Source organism: Neltuma alba, unplaced genomic scaffold (genome assembly GCF_004799145.2).
Source record: "Neltuma alba isolate B1F8T4 unplaced genomic scaffold, ASM479914v2 tig00004643_pilon, whole genome shotgun sequence".
Lineage (NCBI taxonomy): Eukaryota > Viridiplantae > Streptophyta > Magnoliopsida > Fabales > Fabaceae > Neltuma > Neltuma alba.
Genome location: NW_021633797.1, coordinates 16,264 through 36,640, shown reverse-complemented (window position 1 = coordinate 36,640; position 20,377 = coordinate 16,264). Strand labels below are relative to the sequence as shown.

Here is a 20,377-nt window from a genome sequence, read left to right as displayed (position 1 = left end):
CCTGTATAATAAGTTGGTCATGATTACCATGAATCTAAATTAAATGTATATCACAAATTAAATCATGGTATAGTTATTATCAAATATTACTTCCGGTTCTAAATATATAAATTAGTTGACTAATTTAAGTAAATTAAGAAAATAAATTAAGTTAGTCATTTGTAATAAATAGGTGCTATCTTTCAAAAATATTCTTGCTAATTAAATTTATTAGTTAGAACTATCATTATTAGAAGGATTATCTTAGGAAGAAATAGATAAATATGAGAGACAAAGTGGATTAAGATTTATATTTAGATCAAAATAAAAATCAAACAAGATCTTAGATTAAGTACCAGGGGTCGTAGTTAACATTTCATTTTCATTTTTATATATTATCCTAGTATCCTCATAACTTCACAAGAGTGTTTTATGGTTAGCAGCATAATTAGTGCAATCGGAATGTATAATTGACTATTGCCTCCTCAAAATAAAATTATATATAAGGGATAAGGTGTTTGAATATCCTAAAAATATTCATGAAAGCGCACTCAACACCTAAAAAGTTTTTTAGTTATTATATGCCATAAAAGTTCATTTTCATAGCAAAAATATATTAGGGTTTGACTGTTAAATTATGCAATGCCTTTAATGATTAAACTTAACAGCGAATAACGATTCATGACAAAAATACTGGGAAATAAAACTTACAGAGCATATAAGAGCAAAAAAAAAAAACATTCAGGTACTGAATGCTTTTTTGTAGATACTTTTAGAGTATTTAAACACTTTATCCCTATATATATATTATACAGATAAAGGAACTAAATGAAAAATATTATTTTGTACGTACATCGAAAGCAAATAAAATAATAAATGAATTTATAAAACCATATAATCTCTACTCTTGAAGAAGCAATTCACGAAAGACAGAAAATAAGCCAATAAAGAAGAAGTATAGAATTTGGCTGGGTAGCTCGAGACCGGCTCGTGTCTTCATCTCTGATTTAACCCAACTGCTTCCTGATGAAAATGGCATCACACTAACATAAAGAAAAAGAGATGCTCAACAAACAAACTGACAATATAACTTGAACAAAGCATGCATTATATATTTTGTACGCTTGTACGTTAGCACCAAAGCAAACATCAGTTTGTACGTTTTAGCTGGCCAAAGCAGGTACGACTATATAAGAAGCACCTCCATGAACAAAATCAGTTGATCCAAAAAAAAAAAATTTACTGCTAAAATCTTTAGTATCGTCATGGAATATATGGTTGTGGGTTTGATCCTAGCTATGCTGTTTTGGGTGGGCAGTTGGGTTCTGGAACGAAAGCAGCGGAAGCCGGTGGAAACTAACGTGGGGTTTCAGCTTCAGCTTCCACCTGGACCAACGTCTTGGCCTGTGGTTGGCAACATTTTCCAATTGGGTTGGTCACCGCACGAGTCCTTTGCCCAACTGGCTCGTAAGCATGGTCCAATCATGACCCTCTGGTTAGGGTCCATGTGCACCGTGGTCGTATCCTCTAGCCAAGTGGCTCGGGACATGTTCAAGAACCACGACATGGTTCTGGCTGGCAGGAAGATATATGAGGCTATGAAAGATGATTACGGCCACGAGGGTTCTCTCATAACGTCTCAATACGGCCCGCACTGGAAGATGCTGAGGCGCCTGAGCACCACCGAGTTCTTCGTCACGAGCCGGTTAGACGCCATGCAAGGGGTTCGCAGGAAGTGCATAGACCGTATGGTTCACTTCATTGAAGAAGCCGGTGCTGGTGGTGCCTCTATTGATATTGGGAGGTTTTTTTTCTTAATGGCTTTTAATCTCATTGGGAACCTCATATTCTCAAAGGACTTGCTGGACCCTGAATCAGAGAGAGGGCAAAAATTCTTTTATCACGCGGGGAGGGAATGATGGAGTTGGCTGGGAAGCCAAATGCTGCAGATTTCTTGCCATTTTTGAGGTGGTTTGATCCTCAGGGAATAAAGAGGAAGTCCCAGTCTCACATAAAGCGAGCCTTTGAGATTGCCGGCTGCTTCATCAGAGAAAGGATGGAGACTTGTAGAGGCAGTTGCCAATGTGCAGATCATGACAAGAGAAAAAAAGACTTCTTAGACGTGTTGCTGGACTTTCGTGAAGAAGGAGTCAAAGGCACCTATAGTTTTTCTCCAAGGACTATTAATGTGATTGTCTTCGTAAGTTCCTCGCTATTTTTCCTAATTAATTACTGTGACTATTATCGATTGATGACACTATATAACAAAATTTGGATGTATAGGAAATGTTTACTGCGGGAACAGACACGACTACAAGCACACTAGAGTGGGCGATGGCCGAGCTGTTACACAATCCAAAAACTCTTCAGAAAGTGCAGGCTGAGCTGAGGAGCAAACTAGAACTAAACAAGAAGCTGGAGGAGAAGGACATAGAGGACCTTCCTTATCTTAAGGCAGTGATCAAGGAGACGCTGAGACTTCACCCACCTCTTCCTTTCTTGGTGCCTCACACATGGACTCTTGCAAGATCTTGCAAGATGTTAGGTTATCACATCCCAAAAGAGACCCAAGTTCTTGTGAACGTTTGGGCAATCGGGCGGGATCCGAATTCTTGGGAAGACCCTTAACGTTCAGGCCAGAGAGGTTCATGGAGGCAAACAAGATGGACTACAAGGGGCACCAATTCGAGTTCATACCATTTGGCTCAGGACGAAGAATGTGCCCTGCGGTACCGCTTGCGTCTCGTGTGCTTCCCTTGGCTCTAGGCTCGATCTTGCACGCTTTTGATTGGGTTCTAGCGGATCGGGTTAGGGCCCAGGATATGGACATGACTGAGAAAATGGGAATCACGCTAAGGAAGGCTCTTCCCCTCCGAGTCATCCCAGTTCCTCACAAAGGACATGCCGCTGTATAAAATAAATCGGATATTCCTGTCTCTAGTTGTGTACCTTATACCTATAGCGTTTTGATTCAAATTCTACAAAACTTCCAAAAACTCCGTTGCGTCTGAAGCCTGAACAGTGAGTGCATTGTTTTAATTTCTAAGCTGCGTTTAGAAGTTTGTCAGTATTTGTACATATCAGTTCTCAAGCCTGCTTTGAACTTCAATGGGATGGGGTCTAAAGCTGCAGCATGTAATCATTGAAAAAACTTCACAAGGAGTAACGCCTTTTCTACCCTATAATACATTCTTGCTTGGAAAAAATTAATTTGCTTTTATTTGCACGGATTAGTAAAACAAGAAAGAGAAAAAGGGGGGGGGGGGGGTCATAGGGGGGCGAGTGAAGGAAAAAGGCATTGGTAAAGGACGAGATTGATAGAATCTAGGAGGTTGCGTCCAATGGTGATGCAGAAGAAGGGCTGTCTGTGAAGGAACAAATTGGGAATGGGGCTGAGCCACACAAAGCTTCGTTCCCAGAGAAGGTTCTGTCGCCGAATTTCTTCAACATCCCATCGGGTAAGCTTCCGTAGAGCTCGTTGTTGGTGAAATTGACGTCTGTGAGATTAACGAGCGGAACAGAGAGATCCGAAACTTGCCCAGAGAGCACATTGTTCTGTAGACGAAGCGTGAGAAGGTGAGCTGAGGAAGAGAGTTGGTTGGGAATGGGACCGTGGATGTTGTTGTCAGAAAGGTCAAGCCTCAGTAGATGCTTAAGAGAAGCAATTCCTGACGGAAACTCGCCGGAGACGTCGTTGTGAGAGAGGTAAAGGATCCTGAGGCGGGTGTAGTTGGAGACCGGCGCAGTGCTGCCGTTTAAACGACTATCGTGGAGGTCAAGGAGGCAAAGGCGCGCAAGCGATGACAGTGAGCCAATCGTTCCTCGGAGATTGAGGAAGGGAGGAGAGAGAAGGCGACGACTCGACCGTTGGAGGAGCAGTAGACGCCGCGCCACGTGGAAATTAAAATTAAATACCATTCTTATTAAATAGACTTAAAATTTTATTTTAATAATTAAAAAATAAATAAAAATATTTTAATATATTCATACATCAGAGGCATTATTCTTATTTGCATTCTCATGGAAATAGACGTTTTTCTTCCTAAGCCGCAACAGAATTTATTAAATGTGTAGTCGCCAAACACCAAAAAAAAAAATAATAATAATAATAATAATAAAGAACAAAGAAAGAAACTGTAGAAGAAGAAGGAGGAAACAGGAACAAGAAGCCAGCTAACTAACTCATAATGACTAAGGGCTCGTTTGGAATAACTTATAAATAGCTTCTCAAATGTGATTTACGGAATACGAGGTAAGTATGTGAAATGAGCTTTTTCTCAGCTTGCGTGAAAATACTTATAAGCACTTTTGCAACGTTGATCCAAACAAGCCCTGGGTGGCAGGAACGACTTCTTAAAACTCTTCACCTCTGCCTCGCCACCTATCATCATTTCCCCATTTGCCTTGCTCTCTCCGATTATTGTCTCCGCCACCTGTAAATTCCTCCAGCCGCTTATCATTCTCTGGTATGGCTCTGCGCCATCATGTTGCTCAGAACAAGATGACGCTGTATTGCATTCGTGAGGAGATGAAGAAAAGAGGACGACATTCATGCCGTGTTTTTATTAGCCCAAGATTCCTCCACTAGTGTTATTGTGAAGTCTCACATCTGCAGGAGAGGAGAACAAAGCACGCCTTATAAGGGTGTGATACCTTTTCCTCGTAGACGCGTTTTTTAGGTGGCTACGGCTGCACACAAGGAAATAAAATCATGAGATAGCTGCAGCTACGCCAAAACAGACAATATCTGCAAGCGACACCTGGGGGTGCCTATGACTGCAGTAAAGCAGATAATATTTGCAAGTGATACCTGAGGTGGCTACGACAGGACCTGGGAACATTATGTTTGGTATCAGAGCCCGAACAAACAATATTTGCGAGCGACACTTGGGGGATTTTTGACCTATTTGTTTTCAAGATCACTGATGCTGGGTTCATTTGAATGTTTTAGAATGATTCTGGATGGTTGATTTAAATTAATCTTGTAATTGATCCTTTGCCTTGTGGCCTTTCCGCTTACAGCTGTGCCCTAAGAGCTTTTAAGAGGAAGTGCTCGGATTCATGGAAGAAGGTTGTCTCATACGCCACATCGCAGGTCCGCATACACCCTTACTCCCATGGGGAAGAGCTCCTTTCGATGCTTTAAAGCCCTTGTTCGCCAGCAGCTATTTTCTGTTGCTGCTATTTTGAGATATAACATATGGGGACAGTATAATAAGGTATCCCAAACCCAAACCCTTTTGATTTTAATATGCTATTCTTTCAATATCTAACTTCCTTGTTTGCAAGAACTAGATTTTCAAGGCCCAACCATGATGGGAGGAAAATGATTCTCAAAGCAAATAAGCTGAATTGAAAAGGAAGCGCGGTGAAGAAGACATAAAGAAGAACAGCTCCATATTAGTTCTCCACTATATTGACCTGTGTGGCATGAGATTATAAGGTGAGAATCTATCTCACTGTTTTTATTTTTCATACTATTTTGCTTGTAAGGTGTGGATCGGAGCAGAGAGACTGAATAAAGATTGCTGCAATGGACCTTTACACCTCTGGATTTAGTAGTTTGCGTGCTGTTTTTTTTTTCCCAATGATATTTTGTTGTCATTTGATGATACTATCTTGGGACCATTTGTACGGTTGGTTGTTTGGTTGGTTTCACAATTACTGATAAATGATGGTCATTTCTGGACGCTTTAGTCTCTGGCCGCACCTCCTCTATACAAGAGGGTTACCTAATACCTATAGGATTTTTATTCAAATTCCACAAAACTCTGAACAGCGAGTGCATTGTTTTAATTTCTAAGCTGCGCTTAGAAGTTTTGTCAGTATTTGTACATATTGAACTTCAATGGGATGGGGTCTAAAGCTGCAGCATGTAATCATTGAACAAACTTCACAAGGAGTAACGCCTTTTTACCCTATAATACATTCTTGCTTGGAAAAAATTAATTTGCTTTTATTTGCAGAACTAAGAAGGGGATCAAATGCTTTAAAGTGATATTAAAAGAAGCCCTCTTTCGCTTGGAATCATGTAAGATTGTATCTGAATGCATGTACATACGCTGTCTTAAATGATACAACGAAACGTAACCTGAGCTTCAACATGTCGGAGCCCTAAAAGTGCTGAACGGCAAATCCTTTACCCTCCCATTTGCAATGAGAGCTATACAATGCCGATCACACCTTCCTGTGAGCCATGAGGACTACACTGTCACTGTCCAACTCTAAGCATATTCATTACAGATATCATTCTTTCCCAAACAAACACCATTACAAGATCTAGCACCACCAAACTCAGCCGTATCTCTTCTGCCAATTTCTCTATCTATCCTGCATACATAATTCAGGCCAACAAGAAGCTCTATCATTGCAGCTTCAGTTTTTGGTTGGTTCGCATAGTAAAGCGTTTGGACAAGTAAAACATTTGCTCTTGAAGTGGTATACTCCTTCTCAAAATTCCTCTCAGAATGCCATTTTATCATGTTATGAGCGAGTGGAGCCAACCATTCTAGCATTTGCGCGAGTGCCTGTATCCATCCTTCTGCAAGATTAGCATCATAGATAGAAGCATCCTTATTTTTGGTGCACCACTTTAGCTTAGCTCTCAGAGCACTTCTCATAGCTGCTGGTAACATATTATACAGATCATCTCTGGTTTCAAGGTCAACCAACTGAGGCGATGATACCATTCTCTCTATTAATATGATAACGTTTGCATAATGAAGAGCCAAAGCAGAATCGCCAAGGGTAATTGGAGCTGGCTTTAATCGACCTTTGATGGATAATCTAGAATATATTCTATTCCTACAAGAGAGAGATAATTTATCCACAACGTTCATTTTATCAACACTTTTCATATGGCAGTCATTCAACCTCATAGAACCTCCAGTTGTTGGCATGCAGCTCTGTACAACAGGAGACTCATTTCCTACCCACATGCATCCTTTGAAGGGACCAATATGAGCTAATTGTTTGCTTGCTGAACGAAGATGCTTTCCACGTAAGGCAGTTGCATTAAGAGCTTGTTGAAGCGTGTTTGCTCTTTTGCTCTTGTCAGTTACAGAGTCTGAGTTCGACACTGGCATGCTTCCAAGTGGTTCTGAATGAAATCCATGAAACTGATTATACGATGAGTTAAAAGAAGAATGGGTTGGAACAGAAAAGGAAAGGCTGCGTGGAAGATGACTAGCATCCATGTCTGGACAATCATTCTGTTGCTGAGTTGACAGATGACTATTTCCGTAAACATGTATGATCCTCTCAAGTACTGTTAAGAGTGATTTTGCCAGCAACCGGACGATATAATCATAACTTCTATTCCAAGGAGACATGTGTCTTAGATTTTTCACTTCTTGGCGCTGCCATGCGACCTTTTTCTGGAACTCAAGCAATTTTACTCGGCTCTGCTCAGGATTTGCCTGCATTCTCCTGAATGTTTGTTCAAGCTCAGCAAGGACCTCGAGCTCTTGGGACAATTGTGTCATAGCAGCAGCAAATCTTTCCATTTTTTTAACCTTCTTCTCCATCTTTTTAGATTTATATTCCCATCCAGACCATTGAAAGCTATACTGGGCCGGGTTATCAACAAAATGTTCAAAACGATGGTATACCGGATCAGTGCACCTTTTACCCAACCTGGCCACAGACCTTGCGAGATATTCAAAATTATCAAGCATCTCATTCAATGCAAGTTCCATTAAGAAATCATCATTACCAGACACCAGAATCTTAAGCCCAACTGAATTTATAATGTCTTCTCTCAGACTCATTACCTCCACATCACTCAGAGAACGCCACAAATTGACTACTTTTAGCATCAAGCTGGCAACTTCTGATGCCAAAATTCCGATTGACGCCTTGTTGTCAAGAGCAGTCTTGCGAGAGACAGGCCAAAATACGCTGAACCATGACCCGTTCGCCGTTTCGCCCCCCATTGAAATGCCCAATCCAATGCAACTAACAGGATAAACTTAGTAACCTGAATGTAATTCAGTACGTACACACAAATCAGACGGTGAAAAACACATCCATTACGCAATTCCATAGCAAGGTACATACATCACTAGATTTCGGTAGATATCGAGTGTGATTGTGAAACATAAAAAGGCAAGATAAAATCCATAGACAGTATAGAGGAAATATTATCTCAATTTAGAAGCGGTAATGATAATCGCTACCCCAAATGTTTTGGCAGTAAAGGAACAGAGAAAAACAGAAGATAAATTCACGAATCATTGATCTACACTCAGTGACGCTAAGAGCCTTCACGGGTACCAAACCCATTTTCAAAATTCCGATTTTTTCTCCCTTTTTAGAGTCACTGAAGCTAATAAAGCAAGGAAGCTCCTAAAATTAAAGGAAAATCCCCGAGATTCAAAACCATGACAAGAAGGGGGGGTTGTGGGGAGAGCATAAACCTACCACTCACGTGGAGAAAATCACTGGGCGTCAGCATCTGAAGCGGCATTGAGCTGAAGAAGAAGAAGAAGAAATTGAGTCCGGCAGAGAAAAGAAGAGTAAAGCATCTTCAACAGAGCCCAGGGCAGCAAGCAAAACGGGCAGAATACCGAAAGGGAAAGAGGATAAGGAAGGAGGAAGACGGACGAAGTGGTCAGGAAGAGAGAGTTAAAAAAAAGAGGGGGTCAACCAAACGGAGGAGGTAAGCATATCGAAGTTTGGAATGGGTTTGCGCTTTATGGGAATGTGGATATCACGGGAACAGTTAGTGGTTAGTGCGGTATGATAATAATTGCATCAAGTTCAAAGGGAAGATGCCGCTTTGGTGGGGGCCCTTCAAGCCTCTCACTGAGATTGGCTCTGTATTTGAGCCTTGACCAGCGGATTTGAGTTCGCCTTAGGGCGACTGGGGAATTTTGAGGAGCATATCTATGGCCGTCACGCACAATTATTCATTGTCTGATTGATTGCGGTCAAAATGTTCGATCTACGGCATTGGTTTCTAGATAGAGATTATAGATTCGATTCTTTTTATTTTTATTTATTTTTTTTGGCAACAGCAACTCGCAAGTCGTGTGACGTAAATACTCATCACCTAGTCAAACCTGCAAACTACACGCTGTACCGTCATCCCGGAAAAATGGAACACTCAGGGGATCTGGAAAATTTTGTAAATGAGTGACTATAATATTGAAATTGAGAAGGTAATTTAGGAGAGAGAAGCAAGCAATTCATCGGAGTTTCTCTGGGGCTTGCCGGCTTGGGCGGGTGACTTTGAATGCCTTGGTGTTCTTGTCAAAAAAAGATGCTTTGGTGCAAAATTAGACCAATGCTAGTTTTGGGTCAGGCCCAATATTTAGGATGAACCAATTTGGACCTACCTATTGAGGCCCTAAAATGTCAGACAAGCGGAGAAAAGTAGACGCCTTCCAGATTGACAACGCGCGCCAGGTCGCCAGCACTATGAATGCAAAAAAAAAAAAAAACATTATTATTTTTTTCCTGCTGTCTTTATTAATTGCACAACTTTTTTCCCCATAAAGTTGACTGAATTAAATTGATTTAACAAAGGAATATTTTTAGAGAAATTAATACATATCATTAAACAATATTGATAAATAATCCGCTCAATTAAATTTTTTATGGGCTACTCCTAGTCCTAGATTTAGACCAGAACAAGTAACTTAGAATCCCTCGGGATTAATTCATATTTAGGCACAAAAAATGACTACAGTTTATAATGGAGTGACTACTGATCAATCAATGCCTTGACATGTGATATAAATCTTCTATAAATTTACATTATTCATAAGCTGGGAAGAACATAAGCCACACTAGTTTCAAATTATGAAGGGCCTAGAGCTAGTTCGCAATGAATGCGTCGGAAATGCCAAGTGGAGGCTGCCTCATTGAATAATCACAGACAAGTGGGTATTGCAAAATTAATATAGGGAGCGATATTTTAATCAAAAAGCTGCAGGGCTTTTTATAAAGGCAGATTGTTGAATTAAGAGCTGTGGATGGGAACAACTCCAAAGATATTTATTGGGGTGTTAGGTTAGGGCGCGAAGGTGAATCACATGGAGTTACAACTTTTGAGCAATTTTTTAATTTCTTGATTACAAGCCAAGTTACGGTTCTCTCTCTCCCTCTCTCTCAGACTTTGTGGTCCCTATATATTCTACACACATCTCTATATTAGGTCACGACAAGGTTGGGATTTCTTTTCCATTCTTTGCATAATTGTACATGTTGAAACTTGAAACTTCAAAAGCACCAATGGGAAAGAAAAGTCTCCTTGATTATATTTTCATGAGAAAGAAAAATGGAATCTTACTTTGAAATGTCTCAAAAAAACTTTATTACAGAATTTTATAAGTGAAAATGACATAATTGAAATAGTGGTATAATATAAAGTTTGCACACATAAAATATCAATTTTTTCTCCTAGCCGGTGATGAAATATTTAGAAGTTTGAAACTTGAAATTAGTGAGAGAAGGGGGGTGGGATAGGGCACATGATGAGGGCTTGAGAATCTATCTTTCGTGGAATGCTCTTTTGGGTTTTCTGGATTTAAAAAAATAATAAAATAGATTTATGGGTAAACCAAATCCAAAAGATTATGATTTTCCAGACGCGTGCTTGGTAAAGCAAAAGAGATGTATGTTGCCAAAAGAAAGGAACCTATTTTTACAACTGTACTTGATTGCGCAATTCAACTTCACTCCTCGTTTTCCCAATTTTAAAACTGCAAGTTACATGATCTATGGTTTTAGGTTAATTAATAGTATTTCTCAAAAAAGATTTATTTTTTTAATCTTTAAGTAATTAACTGTTCGAATGCAATCGCATCATTGTTTATTTCTGTCACCGTCATCCACTTTTCTTCTTGTTTTTGTCTGTGCTTTATTTTAAATCGCCAAATTATGCTATCTCTTGTTTTTTAAATCTGTGTGATCTGACTTTTATAATAAAATAGGGTTTTATGTTCTAATTAGATATAGATTATGTTAAGCCCAAAATCACTATGAGCTACCAAAAAAAAAAAACTACGATATTACCTCCTATCCTAATCATAAAACTTATTTTATAGTCTGTAAATGAAATATTATAATTAAGATAGGAGGGAGTATCATTTTAAAAGTTGAAATATATCCAGATAGTCTTGATGAATTTTAAAACTTGACAGTAAATGCGTTTAAAATTTTCAAAGTCACGCAGTTAACTTCATTGTTGTTAATTTTATCTATTACTCCCTCCGTTCCTTATTATAAGAGACGAATAACCGAATTACGTTGATCAAAAAAACAGTTAAAATTAGTTAAGAACAATTAATATGTAAAAAGTATAATTTTTTTTTCCAAAAATGCCCTCATTAATAAGGAGAGAGAACATGAGAGAGAACAATGGTAATTTATTAAAAGAAAGAGAAGTGGGAAAGAGAGAGAGTGTGAGTTGGAGACAATAAATATGGGTAAAATAGGAAATCAACACAAAAAAGTAGAAACAACTTTTAAGTGTCTCTTATATATAGGAACATGCCATAAGCACCAAATGTCTCTTATAATAAGGAACGGAGGGAGTATTTTACTAATTAATTAATTAATGGCAGAGAATCATCCATACAAATTTTGATGTTTAGTGGCGAGTTTAAAAGGCTTCTCGGAGTTGATTTCGTATTTCGTGTCCTCTGACCAGCAGCAGTTTCGAAATTTTATACTCGGCAAAAAAGATCAAAATTTATTACAATCTAATTCAATATTTAAAAGGGTAGTGTTGACTGTTGACCAAATATTAAATAGAATCGGTCGTGTTTCTTTTTTTTTTTCCTGTGAAAATTACTCAAGATTTTTTTTTTGGGGGGGGGATTCAGTCTTGATAAAAATATCAAAATTACTCAACTTAAACTTGCACCGTTTTTTTTTGTCTGTGAAAATTAATAAACGCAGTCGAGGTTGAAAACCAAATATATTTATTTTGAATATGATAAATCCCGAACTTGATTTTTTACAATTTAGGAATAGAAAATTTGAGGTAAAGTTATAATTTATAGTGTTGGGTCAGAGATAAACTATTATTCTGTTCGAAAGGATTTTAAAAACTTTATATATAATTCTTTGTAATTCTGAAAATTTTCATTATAACCTATTGACCTCATAACAATTAATAATAAGTCAAAACCTCATCACAGCTTAAACTTTCAGATTCGCTATAAGGAAAATCTTCCAGAAAGATAATTTAATAACCCAAATTTTTATTTGGATAATTAAATTTGTCAAAATCCCAACAAAGTCATATATTATAGAAATTTTTTTTATGAAATAACTTTGATGACCCTTTTATTAGAAACCAAAATAGAAGAATTCTAAATTAACATGTTTAATATCGCAATTAATACATTTTAATTTTGAATTAATAATTTTCTGTTTCCAAAATATACTTGCATGAGTTTTTGAATAAAATTTGATCATAATATAAACTTAATAATTAATATGTTTCGTTTAACGGGTTAGACATGTTTCGATCCTCAATGAACAATAATTTATCTCCATAATGTACTTGTAATAAATCTTTTGATAAAATTTTATCACAATATAGCTTTGTAAATTAACACAATTTATTTTAGAGTTAACACATTTTAACTCTAAATAACCCGTAACATTTTTTTCCTAAGGATAAAACTATCAAGACTAAAAGAGGAAAAATTAATATAAAAACTAACTTACCATTATCTTTTTGATCAATTTTCTGACTCTGTAATGGTAGTTGCCAAGTTTCCTTCGTTTAGAGGTTTTATGTATTATAGAAATGATAAAAATCTTTATCTTTCCAGGTTTCTAATAAAAAGAGTATCAGAGTCATTTCGTAAAATTTTAACATCTTTTTTTAGATCACGTCACCTGATTAGAAATTTGACAAATTTAATTATGTAAATAAAAATCTATGTTATTTGAGTATCTTTTTAATGAGATTTTCCTTCATTATATTTTCATAATCTAGCATTGTTTTTAAAAACAAGATTATCCAGTATTAACCTTCTTATGAATTCATTGATTATCAATTTATCATTCTCCTCAACTTTTTCAAAAATTGAATGATTTACCAATTATTTGACCAGCTTTTAGGTTAAATATGGAAGCAGAGTTTAGGTGGTGGGTGAAGAAATGGACGTTAGATGTACGGCATGGTTAAATCTTGCTAAAGAAAGGCCTCAATTAATTAATTACCCTTTGTCATTAATGCCTAAATTATACAACTCCCAGCTCTCTCTTTTTTTTTTTTTTTTTCTTTTTTCCCCTAGCCCATTTGGTAGAGCAAACAAAGCCTCTAAATTCAAAAGAATGGCAACTATCAACAAGGATTGGTCCAAGTGGTAAGTGGCTTGGTATCGCTTAAGCAAGGTCTCAAATTCGAGCCTTAGCGTATGCAGAAATCCCCATTGGGAGACTCACCCACTATAGCCACGAATCAATCAAATTACTAATACAGTGTCTTTCTTTCTCAGGAACAATACACTCTTTCTCTTTCATTTCTACTTATTGAAAATAGGTTTTTTTTTTTGGAAAAAATATTACCTTCGATGCTAATTATAAAACTTTATTTATAGGCTATAAATAAGATTTTATAATTATGATCGGAGGTAGTAAATTTTAATGAGTATGTTTAAGAAAAAATTGTAAAAAATAGAATTTAAAAATTAAGAAATTGCATACAGGGATCATTTCATAAAAATTATTGTAATTTGTTTATTAATTACTGTCAAAACTAATATTCATATTGTAACGGATCCTTATTTCTATTTTAAATATTTTTTTAATGATTTTTCCAATGTTTAAAGAGAAAGTAAATATTTTTTTTAATAAAAAACCCACCTGACAGTCGAAAACTAATTCCTTTTTAAGGTGTAGAAATCATTGTCGGGCTAATATGGCTTTTCTCAGAGACACACAAAAATAACTTGGAGTGAAAATAGCACTACTTTACTTTTGTCAAAAAAGCATTTTTTTTTTGGCAAACAAGAATCTATTAGCGTTTTGGTTTAACATTTCAAGCATCATATGTAACGCGTGTGGCATATCCACACACACACGTCTATTACCCGTAAAATAATACTCTTCTGGTATTTAATATATGATTCAATTGTTGAGTTAGTTTTAGTCATAAATATAAGACTAATTTATCATATTTATCAATTTTCTCTAAATTACCTCTATGGATACTCCCTCAACCATAATTAAATAGAAGAGGGAGAGGAAATATTAAGAAAGATGATTATGGTGTTTTAGGAAAAATATGTCACGTTTATTATAATTAACTAACCTACCTAATTTTTTTAATCTAATCAAATTAGTTAAATGAGTTTTATATTAAGGACCGGAAGGAGTAGGAGTACTGTTTTTTAAACACTCTTTAAAAAAATTGCCACGTTATTTCCATCAATTAATTTTACGAAAAGTTTATCACCAAAGTGAACCGACTGATGATTTTCAAAATTGAACCGGCTGCCCAAGTCGAAAACGCAACTTCGAATTAGGGTGTGTTTGGATAGAATCCAAACCATGGTTTTAGAAGTGCTTTTACGGATTACGAAGTAAATATGTGGAGGAGATTATCTCGTTTTGCGGAAAAGTGCTTCTGAAACCACGGTTTGGGGATACCCAAACAGGCCCTTAATTTTTTATCTTTTTAAACGAATCTGATTTGCTTTTTGACTAATTTAGCACATGATTGCGATTGGACAAAAATACTTGGGGTTGAAAGATAAATAAAAATATAAAAGTTGGAATCAGCAAATGAATATTTTATGTTGGGCTGTGGTAATTTATTAATTTTACATTAGTTAATTATAATAATGGGTGGCGTGATTTTGTCAGGACGGTCAACGGTCTTACCGACAGCTTTTATCTCACTGTTCTTTTTTTTTTTTTTTTGATGAAGATCTCACTGTTCTTTTTAAAGAGCCAGATGTGTATGCGGGGAATGCTAACAAACAAGAATTTAGTAAAACAATTGTTGAAAAAATGGGAATTATTTTTAAATTGTAAACATAGAAAGTTGAGTCTTGATTGTTAAATCTCAGGATTTTAATTATAAAAATATCCTCTTATTTCTGAGGACTGAGGATTTGATCGAGACTCCCCCAGTCTCTCCCACGTGTTTTTACTAAATCAACAACAATTTTTATATTCAAAAAAACAATTTTGTAAATTATTATGATCTATATACGAATATATAATTTGAAAATTTTACAGTTGTAATTCAAAAGTAGCAGGATACAATTTATTTTTCAAATTCCATTTAACATTGGTGGCCTATACTGATTCGATCTCAGTTAAATAGAATACTAATGAGGAATAATACACAAATAATACATTGAAATTAAGATAATATTAATAATGGATTTCAAGTATAAACTTAAATATCTTGCATTTTATTTAATTAAACGACTTCTAAGAGATTTTATACTTACCAGGTTGACTTATAAATAAGTTAATTTAACTCGTAAGCGTGAAAAATTGTCTTGCAAACATAAAATTATTGATTTTTTTTTTGCCAGTTATTAAATTTGATTTGTAAATCATATGACTCAATTCGTAAATATAAAAATTTGAATCGTAAATACTAAATTTTTCTAAACATGTTGGTATTAAAGAAAATTCAGGAATATACTTGCATTCAATTTTCTCACTTAAATGAATGACTAATTCTCCCTAAAATTAAACTATACTCTATTGTATTCTTAATGTAAGTCGATTTTATTCACGTTAAAAATGAGCTACATTGTTAAGTGTCTAAAAATTGCTCTGATTTTCATGTTTACCTAAAACAGACACCAGAACTTGGTTATGATTCTAACTACTAATTCTTTATAATAAAAAAAAATAAGGATCTTAATTTACGCCGGTTGCAATTCTAAGGTCTAAAAGACATGTGAGCTTCGTTTATTTTATGCTCTGAGAAAACTGATTTTATCATCTCTTGAATTTCAACAAGCGATTGTTATTTTGCTTACCTTAGTCAAAGAGTATATTTAAATGTAGAGCGGTAGGAAGTGCTCCAATAACTAATCTTTTGAAATTAGAGTCTGGTGATACCAATAAAATATATATTCCAAATTCCGTTAAAGCTTGGAAGCGTGACAAAGAGACTTGAATTTTTAATTATTGTTACTCGTATATTTTATAACCGCAATTTTTTTTTGGGGCCGTTTACGCGGCAGGTTTTGTTTTCAAGCCAAGAATCCCTCCAAACTCTAATAATTGTTACATTTTTTGGGGCCAAAAATTACTTTTGTTTCTTTCAGTTAAAAGCGGCAGCATCGCCCTCACGTTACCAAAATGTTCCTCTGGTGACTTGCTTCCGTTTAACTCGGTTTTTTTTTTTTTTTTAAATTCTTTTGATGTTGAAAAAGTATCCCTATCCCCATAACAAGATTATCTGGTAAGAAAAGAATATTCGTAACCGAGAGTAAACCTTTAACTCTTTTTGCCATATTTTTATATATTTCGATTTATAAGCACCAAAATATATCATACTCCGGTAATAGATTAAATTCCTTTTATCCGCTCACTGCTTCTCTAAATTATAGTATATGCTCAGGAGATTATTCTTAAAAGAAATGATTTTTAATGAAAAAAATCTAATGCAGCTTGATTCTTTCTTTTGATAAAAAGGTGCTCATATTATTTTCGACATTTACCGTTGTCAACCTTATTGTATACTATGTCAGCTTAACTAATGCAACATTACTGGGCAATACTTCAATAATCAATGCAATAACGTGTTGATAATTGCATAACACGAGTGATCATGAAAGTCCAATTGATCTGATTCACTTTTTTCCATTTGGAGCCATCTGTCTAGTGGAGGCATATTAATGAGGGGGGAAAAAATTTCCCGCGTTTTCTAATATATGTTTTTGATTCAGTTAAGCGGGGGTCAATTTGGATTTCCATAAATACCAGAACAGGCCATGGGAATTTGTTCGCCCAGGTGTAAAAGTAAATGTCCCATGACAAAAGTTTAGGTGCAGATTTAAGTTATAATTTAAAACGACGATTTAATTCCAATGAAGACTGTAATTGCTGGTACGTGATAATTGCCATTAGAGCCTAAAGTGGCTTGTTTGGTGGTTTTTTTTTTCAACACAGAATATAAAAACAGTGTATTTACAGAAAATGTAATTTGATTATTACCTTCTTTTTTTTTTTTGTCTGCGTGATTTGATTATTTCAACAATTTCTGGATATATTTAAATTGATTATTTCCAAGGTAATTTCCGTATTTACGGGGCGCACCAGTGCAGTGGGGAAAGAAAATGGATGGCATGAGTCTGGTTTTCTTTCATGAAGAAAGCAAGCCTATGAGGTAACATAAATTCTGCGTCCTGGTAATTGTGGCGCCATTCCCAGGGACATCATTGTTCAAACCTCAAACTCAAAGCATTCACCCTCCCCTTGTCGCTGCTCATCCTGCGAAAACACCCAGACAACCTCTGTAGAGTACTCTAATGGAGGAAAGTGTGTCGGCTTCAACCCCACAACCTCTTACGACGTTTCTGCCTCAAGTAACCAAGACGGACGTGGCGAATAATAGTGCAGGAGCAATAGTGGTCGCAGAACCCGTCACGACGCCGGCGAGTGGCGGCCAAGGCATCTTTGATTTGTTGGGCAAGAAGAAGAGAGGAAGGCCCAGAAAATACGACTCTGATGGCAATTTGACGAAGTCGTACCAGAACCAGTCTGGCTCTGCCTTCTCTTTCTCCTCCAAAAAGGCTCGACCCAAGCCTCTTCCCCACCTCTTTGCATCCTTTGGTGAGTTTCGCTCTACATTTACTTCGATATATATATATATGCTCCTTTTCCAAGTTCAAGTCCTGAACCTCCTCTGTCTCTGGGGTGAGAAGTTGCCTTGAATTAATCTTTGGCTGGACAAACGGTGAGTTGGGGCTCATAATCGCTGAAAAGAAACGAACTTTCTTGTATGCAAGTAAAGTGGTCGGGTTTCCAATTTTTTTTCCAGCGACAAACTGTGATTTTAAAAACGAGTTGAACCAGACCGTTCGTGCACGGCATAAATGTATGCTGATACAATCCTATATGCATGAAATTATTGTCTGAGAAACAGATCTTCTTATAACATCTGCCTTACCATCTTTGAAGGTGGGTTTTTCGCAGACACAGCTGGTGGGGATTTTACGCCTCATGTGGTGACTGTTCATACCGGAGAGGTAATGCAAAAACCCAAGTGAATACTTAGTCATCTACATTAGATTCAGATCATAGCACGCTATAATATAGGACACATGATGGATACTTTACATTATTACCTAGCAGGATGTTGCCGGGAAAATTCTTTCGTTCGCCCAGAACGGTCCCAGAGGAATATGCATTCTTTCTGCCAATGGAGCTATCTCTAATGTTTCAATGCGCCAACCTGGTTCTTCCGGTGGCTTGTTGACTTACGAGGCACGATCTCTCTCCTCCCAACTCTGTTGCAGTTTGCAGTTTCACAAATTCATATCTCTATGCCCCAAATCAGAATTTCAAAGTTCATTTTTTCTGGATTCCCTCTCTAAGAACAAACTCCAAAGCTTAGGCATTGTGGAATGATTTAGTCCATTATTCTGTTTCAGGGTCGATTTGAGATTTTATCTCTGTCTGGTTCATTCACAATGAACGACAATGGTAGTGGCATGACAAGCCGGACCGGTGGGTTGAGCGTCTCACTGGCTGGCCCGGACGGGCGAGTCATTGGAGGTGGTGTTGCTGGTTTATTGACAGCAGCTAGTCCAATCCAGGTATTATATTAATGATCTCCTCAACTTCCGACCCATGAATGATGAATCCACCTAGCACATAGAATTTTCAGCTTATCTTCTTGGATTGGATTTCAGATTGTTATGGGAAGCTTCATGTCAAATGGTTGTTACCATAAGAAACATAAAAAGAAACAGCACCGACAACACACAGCGGCGTCTCCTATTTCAGGTGGTCCAGACGCAGGGATGGCAGCTAGGCCTGTCTCACACGAAAATCCTAATGGTGAGGCCTGTTTGAAACCAACGTCCCAGATACCAGAACAAGGCCCGACAGAATTTGAGGATGTCACTCGCCATAAACAGAACTCAGATACTGCGCCGAATGAGCATTTGAACGGTTCTCAACACTTGTCGGATCAACGGTCATACCCGGACATCAACATATCTCTTCCTGCCCGATAGATATTTTAGGTACACTTCTTCAAAATCAGCTCAGCATCGTGTCAGTTGGGGTATTTTCTGACATTATTATCATCAGCACCAGGTTATTTTTTGTTTCAGGTGATTTGGAGGCTGACATGATAACAGAATGAAACTAACTGGTACCTTTTGGCTTGACAACCAGATTATTTTGTTCTAGTGTAATTTTCTTTGTATTAGGATATTTGTGTGAAATTAGAGAGGAATGAGGACTCATCTTTTTGTTTGATCTCTAGTTCTTTAATGTATCAGAGACTATCACCATATTACTCGTAGAAGTTTGTTAATTAAGGTTTGCTGTTTCACTTATGCCCGCTCATTCATGAGTTTTCTCTCAGTAGCGTTCTGAGGCTAATGGTACCTTTGACGCATGAATGATACCTGTTTCTAGGTCCAAGAAGAAATTCTTGTAAAAGTCAAAGTCGTGAGAATTTTTTAGAACCTTCTCAAGTCATCGTGTTCATCCTTTGCGTTATATGACCTGAGGCAAATTGTTGCGCTCGGCTGCATAATGTGATGGATTGGAATTTTTTTTTTTTGGGGTCAAAGCGATGGATTGGAATTTGAATGCAGCAAAAATCGAACACATTGATTAACGGATCCAATGGAAAGATTGTGGTTGTATTTGGGTCAAAGCCACGTAGGATGCCATATAAGGTGCCGGGTGCCTTGTGCTAATCTACGTGGCCAATTTCCTTTGAAAAATAATAGTAAGTTAAAGACAAGGCATCCATAATAAAATAATAAAAGAACAGGGGTTATAAAATAATAAAATAATTAAGATTATATTTTGGATGATTGAGTTAATTAATTAGAATAACTTCCCAATTAAATACTCTTTTGATTCTTGATATAAGACCTATTTAATTAATTTGATTAGATTAAGAAAGTTAGGTAGATTAGTTAATTATAAAAAATATGATATGTTTTTCCTAAAACACCATAATCATCTTTCTTAATATACTCTTCCTGTAACTATTTGATTGTGGTTGATGAAGTATCTATAAGGGCAATTTAAAAAAAATTGATAAATTAAAAAATAGGTTTTATATTTAGAATCAAAATTAATTTAATAATCAGATCTTATATTAAGGATCAGAAGAGTGATCGTTTGTGTTATATATAAATCGAGTTGGTATAATTCAATCTGGACTTATTCCCTAGTATTTATCACTGCATGTTCAAGCAGCGCAACTTTA

General features: G+C 36.5%; 3 protein-coding genes and 1 pseudogene across 5 annotated transcripts; 2 read left to right on the top strand and 2 right to left on the bottom strand.

Moving 5' to 3' along the window:
- Positions 1 to 1,244: 1,244 nt before the first annotated feature.
- Positions 1,245 to 3,125, top strand: LOC114745369 (cytochrome P450 76A1-like; annotated as a pseudogene).
- Positions 3,126 to 3,303: 178 nt separating this feature from the next.
- LOC114745368 (leucine-rich repeat receptor-like protein kinase PXC1) lies at positions 3,304 to 3,897 on the bottom strand. The gene has a single exon (XM_028933522.1). It carries the CDS (start codon positions 3,895 to 3,897, stop codon positions 3,304 to 3,306), a length of 594 nt encoding a protein of 197 aa, XP_028789355.1.
- A 2,075-nt stretch (positions 3,898 to 5,972) lies between these two features.
- On the bottom strand, positions 5,973 to 8,540 carry LOC114745371 (uncharacterized). The gene is made up of 2 exons (XM_028933523.1): positions 8,401 to 8,540; positions 5,973 to 7,957 (listed from the first exon to the last, which is right to left on the bottom strand). Exon 2 carries the CDS (start codon positions 7,911 to 7,913, stop codon positions 6,204 to 6,206), a length of 1,710 nt encoding a protein of 569 aa, XP_028789356.1. The 5' UTR covers positions 7,914 to 7,957; positions 8,401 to 8,540; the 3' UTR covers positions 5,973 to 6,203.
- An 8,722-nt stretch (positions 8,541 to 17,262) lies between these two features.
- On the top strand, positions 17,263 to 19,553 carry LOC114745372 (AT-hook motif nuclear-localized protein 1-like). 3 transcript variants are annotated; one of them, XR_003740198.1, is made up of 6 exons: positions 17,263 to 17,751; positions 18,100 to 18,167; positions 18,274 to 18,405; positions 18,573 to 18,737; positions 18,834 to 19,210; positions 19,244 to 19,553. XR_003740198.1 is itself a non-coding variant. In XM_028933525.1 (6 exons), the coding sequence occupies exons 1-5, from the start codon at positions 17,448 to 17,450 to the stop codon at positions 19,158 to 19,160; spliced, it is 996 nt and encodes a 331-aa protein (XP_028789358.1). In that variant the 5' UTR covers positions 17,263 to 17,447; the 3' UTR covers positions 19,161 to 19,169; positions 19,260 to 19,553. The 3 variants fall into 3 exon arrangements, 2 of the variants coding, with proteins under 2 accessions (XP_028789358.1, XP_028789359.1); XM_028933525.1 differs by having other exon boundaries at positions 18,834 to 19,169; positions 19,260 to 19,553; XM_028933526.1 differs by having other exon boundaries at positions 18,834 to 19,169; positions 19,243 to 19,553.
- Positions 19,554 to 20,377: the final 824 nt, after the last annotated feature.

What these genes read in the sequence shown, in the direction of transcription:
- LOC114745368 (XM_028933522.1), bottom strand. Translation starts at nt 3,897, where the DNA reads ATGGTATTTAATTTTAATTTCCACGTGGCGCGGCGTCTACTGCTCCTC.
- LOC114745371 (XM_028933523.1), bottom strand. Translation starts at nt 7,913, where the DNA reads ATGGGGGGCGAAACGGCGAACGGGTCATGGTTCAGCGTATTTTGGCCT.
- LOC114745372 (XM_028933525.1), top strand. Translation starts at nt 17,448, where the DNA reads ATGGAGGAAAGTGTGTCGGCTTCAACCCCACAACCTCTTACGACGTTT. An exon ending in CCACCTCTTTGCATCCTTTG is followed by an intron (nt 17,752 to 18,099) that starts GTGAGTTTCGCT and finishes CCATCTTTGAAG; the next exon opens with GTGGGTTTTTCGCAGACACA. An exon ending in TGACTGTTCATACCGGAGAG is followed by an intron (nt 18,168 to 18,273) that starts GTAATGCAAAAA and finishes ATTACCTAGCAG; the next exon opens with GATGTTGCCGGGAAAATTCT.